Source organism: Brachionichthys hirsutus, chromosome 5 (assembly GCF_040956055.1).
Source record: "Brachionichthys hirsutus isolate HB-005 chromosome 5, CSIRO-AGI_Bhir_v1, whole genome shotgun sequence".
NCBI classification, from domain to species: domain Eukaryota; kingdom Metazoa; phylum Chordata; class Actinopteri; order Lophiiformes; family Brachionichthyidae; genus Brachionichthys; species Brachionichthys hirsutus.
The window spans coordinates 8,391,719-8,399,815 of record NC_090901.1 but is presented as its reverse complement, the minus strand read 5'-3'; the positions used below and the strand labels follow the sequence as shown (position 1 = coordinate 8,399,815).

Here is an 8,097-nt window from a genome sequence, read left to right as displayed (position 1 = left end):
TTTTGGTGGAGGAAGCATGGAAAGCTAGATCAGAAGCAGACCTCCAAATGGGAGCTGCCATTTTCTCCTCTTAAAATGATCAGTTGTCAACTCTTTGTCTGCACTTCATATCTCATCCCTCACCTCCTCTCATGCATCAAGCTGAAGGTCTGGCACCAGGCAACCTGATAATCAGGAGAAAATGAGATGAACGGAAGCAATGGAAGGAAATATCCCTTCAAATGGGAATCTCCGCTTCCTCCTCCCGTTCCCAACCTCTCAACTTCTCTTCCCAGTTTGGACACCAAGCTGTGGCCTCCTTGGTGAGCAGGAAGCTGGACGAGGAACTGAAACCCTGCTGTCTCTAAGGCGAGGCGAGCGAGGAGGGCATGTCTACATAAAGGAAGGGGGTGACTATGAGCTAAAGTCAAACTGACAGCCATGTTCGAGAGACCCAGTGGAAATTACAGACAGAGAAAAACCTATATAAATGGCACCAAAGTCGAAACTGGCACCCAAGAGGATGAGCATAATAACAGACAGTGTGCTCATTGGTCCATTCATACAGAGAATAAGCAAATCTCTATCTGGCACATGCTGGGCCTGGGAAAGATTTGTTGGACTCATACGTCTTTTGGGAGACTCGGTAAACCGCAATGCAGCGGACTCTAAGAGTTCAAGTCCACTGAGCCAAAACCACACAATTTCCACCCAGTGATGAAAGATGCATATTACCTTTCATATTTACAACCCACAGTACATGCTTCATATTGAAGAAATATATTTGTTTGCAAATTTGATGCACCTGGCTGTGCATCAAATGTTGATACCTGAACACCTGCGTGGTGGAAGTCCATATATGAATTCATTAATTTGAGCTCATCTCATACAAGATGCCATTTCACACATGTCACTTCAAAGTTCACGTGAAAAACCTTTGCACCATGTTGTTACAGTACAGACCCTTTAACACAAAAAAAAGATTCAAGGTACAAACCAAGCTGCCACCGGTGTGCAGGCTTTAGGGGAAAACAAACAAATGGCACGTGGGATATGAGCAAAGCAGTCAAACGATGGCTCCGGTGACGATCTGGGAGGTCGAAGGATGTCTTAGCAGCTGCATTGGCTCCAGGCCGTTGGCGTCTGCCTGGCCTTCACTGAGGGAGCTGGGCCCGCTAGGAGGGCAGAAGGGTATGTAACGGACACATGGTGAAGAAGACAAATAAGAGCCGATGCCAAAGGGAAGGTCGTAGACTTCACTGCTCTCCTTTGTGTTGCTGGAATCGTCCTCGTGAGCTTTGTTCCAGGCCAGAATGCCACGTTCACGCTTTGATCCTGTTGGACACGTGTTGAATGAGTTAAAGCATACAATCACAGCTTAATCATGGACGCATGACTGTTTCCTGTTCACAAATCATGGGAATGCTACACAGTCTATGTTCCACTTATATCCCTTACTCATGAATGAATTAAAAGTTGTTGCAGAATATAATTGAATGTTCTGTCGGAATTCTTCTTCTTTTTTGTCTTATGATAAAGCAGATGTGTTCCCTTCTATACTTTCACCTGTAGTATGCATGTTTATAGTGCGATTTAACTGTTAATTAAAAGGTTGTAAAACCAAACGTGGCTTTGAACTGACCTGGAATTGTGTTATCCAGCATGAAGCCAAAAAAACCTCCCACAAACATACTGGTTGTCAGAAGGACCAGCAGCACCTGATCCAGTTCAACCACACCTAAACACAAAACATCAGATTTACCATAAACCTCCTCTAAATAATGCTTTGTTGCTTCTTCTTTTTTTTTTTTTAATGAATGATATTGCATGTTGACATTACACTGATGTACCTGTAGCAATAGACTCTGGGTGCTTTAATATCCAGTTAGGAATGACCAGCCCAGAGAACATAGAGAATCCGAACACAAAGATGTTTCGAGAAGAATTCATATCTGCGTACTAAAAATGTCAGTAAAAAAAAAAAGACACAGGTCAAAATGTTTTCATGCATTCATGAATCAGGTGAAAATATATATATATATATTCTCCCAAAATGCTGTGTGTACCTGCAGATTAGATACTCCTGCTCCAGATATGACGCCAAACATAACCATGAACATCCCTCCTATCACAGGTGTAGGCATGGTGGTGAATATAGCTCCCACCTTGCCAAACACACTCATGATAATCATGAACACTCCACTGGCGACGAGCACCTGGCGACTGCCAACCTGCACAGAGAGACGGGACAGAAAACATCCTGTCTTGAGTTAGACTTGAAGAAGGTTCTGCTTGTTCTAGGATAGATCATCGAGGGGCAGTCTGACCTTTGTAATACCGAGGGCGCCGATATTCTCGCTGTATGATGTGGTACCATTTCCTGTTCCCCAGGCTCCTGCCAGCAGGCATCCCAGTCCTTCAATGCCAATACCCCTGTTGATGGCATGTTTAGGGGGGGGCGGTGCCCCGGATAGCCTTGCACAGGCGTGGTAGTCCCCTACAGACTCGATCATGGAGGACATAATGCCAGCCAAGATGCCAATTGCCCCTGCTAAGCTCACAGTCGGTGTCCCCCACTGACCTGAATAGGGCATTCAAACATATTGAATTTATCTATATTCAATATAGTATATGCATTTATATCCAAGATGTCTCTTCAGATTTTAATTCGGCAGCCTGTTACCTGGGTATGGTAAAGTGAACCACGGAGCTCGTCCAATGACGTCTCCCTTTATATCAGTGCGGGCCATGTAGCCATACTGGTGTGGTTCAGGAGGTAGGACATTGCAGACAGTCAAAATGTAGCACACTAACCAAGCCAAAGTGATTCCAAGGAGAACCTAGTGTGCAAAAACAAAGAGTCAACTATCCAATAGTCTAAAGACAAAAATAATTTATTTCATGCATCGTAAAAAAAAAAAAAAAAAAAGGCCAATTCTGGCATGTTTGATACATACAGGGAGAATCTGGAAGACGTAGACGTGGGACACGTGCAGTTTTTTAGCCTTGCTGTAAGCGGGGAAGGGCACAGGTATGTGACGGAGGTACTGTGAAAACAGCGTGATCAGCACAGTGGTCCTGGATGAGGTGGGGGATAAAGAGAATACGTCACAGTATTAAAGTACACATCCATAAAGATGTTTGACTGAACTACTTTGCTGCTAAGTCTAGTAAAGAAATGTAGAGGAATTAAGCAAAACGTTTGAAAAGATTCAAACAGATGAAATCTCTACTTGTACAACACACTGGCACGTTATAAATAGATTCAGCAGATCTTAAAAGGTAAGTTTGTTTAAAAAAAATATTTAAGCATTAAATAGACGGGGGTTTATTTTACAGCTGTCAAAGACTGATTTAAATTATGCCAATCATATGATCAAGATATAAGGATGAAAATCATGCCCACATTTAATCACTTATATTTGACAGACTTTGACATCTAACTTTTACAGTTGTGTTTTTCTTGTTTGGGCGGGGGCTAAGAATTTAACATGATCTTGAATGATGATTTTACCCACATGGCCGCCATGCCCCAGTGGTAGCCAGCACTAATGCCAGCGGAGTCGAACAGCGACAGCCCAATTAGAGAGATTGTGGGAGCGATGGTGAGGGGCCCGATGAAACGCATGAAGAAGCCAATGAGGCCGGAGAAACCGACAAACACCTGGAAGAGTGAGCCCACCATGATGGACCCCTGCAACTGGTGACAGACAGGAAGAAGGTCATGTTTGATATTTATTCATTTATTTTGCAAAATAAAGGTCACGTTTCTAAATATTCAATGATCCAGCTTCAAAACAAACAAAAACAGCGAGATACACAAAGCCAGCTTAGCATTGCTAATAGTCTTATTACAGAGAGGGAAGGTTTCAAACTAGTATGAAACCCACACAAACAATGTTACAACACATATAACAAAGAATGATTATCCCATGACGTAGCCGGCAGACAATGGATCCTTCTGTTCAGTGGAAGGGCCTGTTTAAATCGGTGAGCCTTCGTTCCAGGGCGCCGTGGCTGACACAAAAGTAATCTGATACACATTACTTTCCATGGGACGAACCTCAAAATCAGATTTTGGTAGTTTATGGTATTTTCATAATTCAACACCATTCAAAAACGTATTGCAGCAGGATAATGCGTGCAGTAGAACTAGAAGCTGCGTCTGTGACTGTTGTTCATGTGTTTATGACAGAGGCTTTGGGCCGGTCGACATTTGAGCACAAGCCGCATTTGGACAGCGGGCCGCACTTAATAATAATAATAATATTAATATTATTCTGGAATTTATGCACATGTCAGTGTACAACACTAATGCAGCAGAATACTGTCTAGTTTTCACTGTATATTTAACAAAGTTTTACAGTGTAGCATTAAGCTCATAATTGAAGAGTGAAAATAATCACTTTCAAGGCATTTAAAAAAACGAAAAAACGGTTCTGTGAGTTACAGTGGAAGTTGTGATCAAATGTATCAGATTTACTCACTGCTCTCATTCGACTCTGCCAAACCTCAATAAATTCTGGAGAGGAGGTGTTGACTAGGCTGGCATTTTGGGTCCAAGCAGGACATGTCCACTCCGGCATGGAAAGCATTGCCATGGAAGGTGCCAGCAAGGTAAAGGTACCACCTTGGAGAATAGGAAGTCTGCAAATGAAGTGGAAGACGATCAAGAGACAGAAGTCAAAAAAGATGTGATATCAGGAGTTCCAGACATGTCACATATCAGCCGCCTCGGTACGCAACAGAATTATCCTGCTCCAATTTCATGATTGTGTCTGACTTAAATTTGAGTTGGAGTGTGCAGTCGGGTTTCTTTCTTTCACATGTGATTAAACGGTTGATTTAAATCATGTGAAAAGACAGACGCTCTAATTGGGTGCACGGTTGCACTGCAGGTTAGCAGAGTTCAAATCATCTGCTACGCACCACTCATCATTGAGTTGCTCACTTCGCTGTCAGCCATTCACTTTAGATTACAGACAGGACCTAAAATTTGTACCTCTCAGAAGAAGACAAGCATGGCTGTGGAAAAGATGCAAAACTAAAGGGAATAGTAAAGACACACACGGCTGGCTGATATCTTTTGATGGGAGTTGACAGAAAACGCACGAGTTGTGCTTCCATTCGGCTTCTCCGGGACAGCATTCCATAAAGCATGCTGATTGTTTTCCTCGCAGCTGACCTCTAGGTATGTGGCGTTGGCAAGAACTACATTCCAAGCATAATAAGATAGAAATTCCTTCCCTAATCCGAGTGCGACACCAATATTTAGCTTGGCAGAGTGTGCACAAACTCAGTGGCATTTCAGAGCAGCAAAACAAAAACAAAAAACACAGATAAGTCCATAGTTGTGTGTAATAAAATCAGCCATTACATCATTTCAGGTCTTCTGAGAAGCCTATACAGTATATGTCAATATATACAATACATAATCTGGCATGTTGCCGTCCATCAGGTTGCATCGCTCTGTATCTATATAGAAATATCAACACTGTGGAAAAGCAACATATTAATTAAGATATATTAATAATGCGTTGCTGTTGTCATTCTCACACCTTAAATGCATCATTTACATGAGGTAAAGTAACATGTTGAGGTAAAGTCACTGATTTCCCTGTGATATTCCTCGAATTCTACAATCTAGCCGCGGCCACAAACACAGCAGTAATTGTCTATTGTTTGTACACCAGGATGTACCGTGACGTCGCTGTGCCCTCACCTGATGCCAAAGATAACTTGTAATAGAGTTGAAATACCAGATACAAAGAAAATTGTACTGATCAGATGGCTTTGTGTGAGGCCATCATGCTGCAGACACAACCCCTGAGACAATATCAGTGGGATGGCGATGAGTCCTCCAAATGCAGTCAAGCAGTGCTGAGAGAGCAAAAATAAATAAATGCATTCTGATTAATTCAATCAGAATCAATGCGTATAAGGATACATTAACGAGATGTATTATGTGCTGTGGGAGAATCCGTTCAGGTAGAGACATTTTTCTGGTAGAGTCTGACTGACTGTATTAATAAAATAATCTCTGGCTTCATCATCTCGGTCCATAGGTGAATGGAATTTTACAACCATACCTGTATGACCAAGCATGAAGAAGCAGCAAACCGAAGCAGAAAAGCAGACTGTGATCATGCTTATGTTGCAGAACAGAAAATAAATTGGCTCTAAGTTAGGAAATAAATGACACCCATTGTCAAATGTAAGCCTGAAAGCCCTCTTCTGATGCACCTGGATGCCGAGGAGGATGCACAGGTGCCAGGGAGGTACGTCCGTCACGCAGTATGCCAGCTTCTTGGTTTCTCCCTCCATGCTCAAATCCATTTCTTCTTCATGTTTCGTCGTCGGTAGATCACAAAAGCGCCTCTCAAGCTTCAACTGATTGGACACAGAATCAGACAGAAGCTCATTAAAGATACGTTTCCATATAGGAGTCATTTTGAGACGTCGGTCAAATCGCAGCAACGACTTTAACAGAATGCTTAAACTCTTGCTCATTATGCAGCCTACTTCCTGCCAACGAAGAGAATGTTTTTGTCATAGATAAGACAACATTGTGTAGGATAGTACAAAAAAACACAGTCAGGAGGGTAAATTTCAGCAGGAGGCCTAAATTATTGCTCAAATAAATTATTTCCCAATGTATGAGAAATATTAGCATCAAATACATTTCCACATTTTTCTACGTATGATTTTGGATTCCAGCTGGTCACTCTAAAGAGCTCTCTGTTTCTATTTCTCTGGCCAAGCCGTGCGACGCTTTCCCCTTCCGCGATGCGACTTTAGGTAGAGAGGAGAATGATTCACCAAGGAACGCTGGCAGCTACATGTTGACATGCATAGAGTTTAACTGCAAGTCGCTGGATTCTTACATGGAACATGCCTTTTAAAAGCCACAAGAAATAGCAGGATCCAATCTTTTCCAAAGTTTTCCTTCAAATTCCTGCAGGATAATATTTACACTTACTGAAAACGCATAGTCGTCAAGTCCATTCTGTTCCTTTTCTGGAGCCATGCTGTTGTCCGCCTATTGGTTGTGACAGTGCCCCTGTGGGAATGAAAACAAAATAGAAAAGTGAGAAAACGTCAGCCAGAGGGGAGGTGACGCATTAAGAGAGGACTCAAGAGTCTAATGGAGAGCTGCGAGGAGGGAGTCGGGGCGAGTTGGGGTTTGTTGTGTAGCTGGTACAGTAGGAAGGCTCTCAGACATGAGACTTGTGATGATGATGATGGTGGAAATGACTCCAATCAGTAGCTCATGTGAACCCAATTACAACAGTAGTGTCAGCTGACCAGCCATTATCTGGCAGGAATAGCATACTCCTTTCCTTCACACAGGGCACACTTCTTCTCTCCTACATTTTCACTTTCTCTCCTGTCTCTAATCTCATAGCAAGAGAACATTAGGAAGACAAATGATTATATACAGTGATCCCAAGATAGTTTTCCTGTAGCCGAGGGCGTAGGTCCATTGTCAAAAACTCCAGTCTTCAAGGCGTCACTCCTTTCATTCCGGCATCTATTCAATGTAAAGGCAAACGCATCACATACGAAACTGTTATATGGTACAAAGCTTTCATTGATGGTCAGTAAAATGTTCAGTGAAAAGTTAACCTCATTTTCTAAATACTATAAAGTTCTGATATTAGATTAACTGATTAGTTTGAGAGTTTAATAGCAGGCCACATCTGCTTCATTAGGAGGGTTTGAAAAACGGCAATAGTTAGATGGCAGAAGAAGAAGAAGCAGCTCAGACTCTCCAGCCGTCGCTGTCCACGTCTCTGTCTCGAGCTTGTTCGTCTGCAGATGTAGCATTAAGTCACCAGCAAACAATGTTGTTTATTGATTCAGAATATATGCCGGTAATTTGAAGATGAAGCAAATGTGAGGAACTCACAAAATCTATTCATCTTCACACAGTGAACAATATTTCCATTTGTGATCAATTATCTCTCCTGGCACGTTACAAAAACTATAACTACTAAGGAGTTGCTGCTTTTTGAAATGTTCTTGTATAGTATTTATTACGTCATATTAGTAACTCACATTTCTCAAGAATAAAATAGCGATGATCCAGATTGTCCTCAAAATATTTCTGTCCAGCTC

General features: G+C 42.1%; 1 protein-coding gene across 1 annotated transcript; it reads right to left on the bottom strand.

Moving 5' to 3' along the window:
* Nucleotides 1–1,045: 1,045 nt before the first annotated feature.
* Nucleotides 1,046–7,006, bottom strand: slc23a4 (solute carrier family 23 member 4). Its single transcript, XM_068739311.1, has 12 exons — nucleotides 6,959–7,006; nucleotides 6,223–6,363; nucleotides 5,702–5,859; nucleotides 4,467–4,626; nucleotides 3,498–3,679; nucleotides 2,937–3,057; nucleotides 2,663–2,819; nucleotides 2,307–2,560; nucleotides 2,046–2,210; nucleotides 1,830–1,938; nucleotides 1,622–1,717; nucleotides 1,046–1,314 (listed from the first exon to the last, which is right to left on the bottom strand). The coding sequence occupies exons 1-12, from the start codon at nucleotides 7,004–7,006 to the stop codon at nucleotides 1,046–1,048; spliced, it is 1,860 nt and encodes a 619-aa protein (XP_068595412.1).
* Between the last annotated feature and the right edge of the window lie 1,091 nt (nucleotides 7,007–8,097).

Bases quoted from the DNA above. Each gene is read 5' to 3' on its own strand.
- slc23a4 (XM_068739311.1), bottom strand. From the start codon at position 7,006: ATGGCTCCAGAAAAGGAACAGAATGGACTTGACGACTATGCGTTTTCA. The intron at 4,627-5,701 runs GTGAGGGCACAG...CTTCATTTGCAG, and splicing joins CAAGTTATCTTTGGCATCAG to ACTTCCTATTCTCCAAGGTG. The intron at 2,211-2,306 runs GTCAGACTGCCC...CTCTCTGTGCAG, and splicing joins GCGCCCTCGGTATTACAAAG to GTTGGCAGTCGCCAGGTGCT.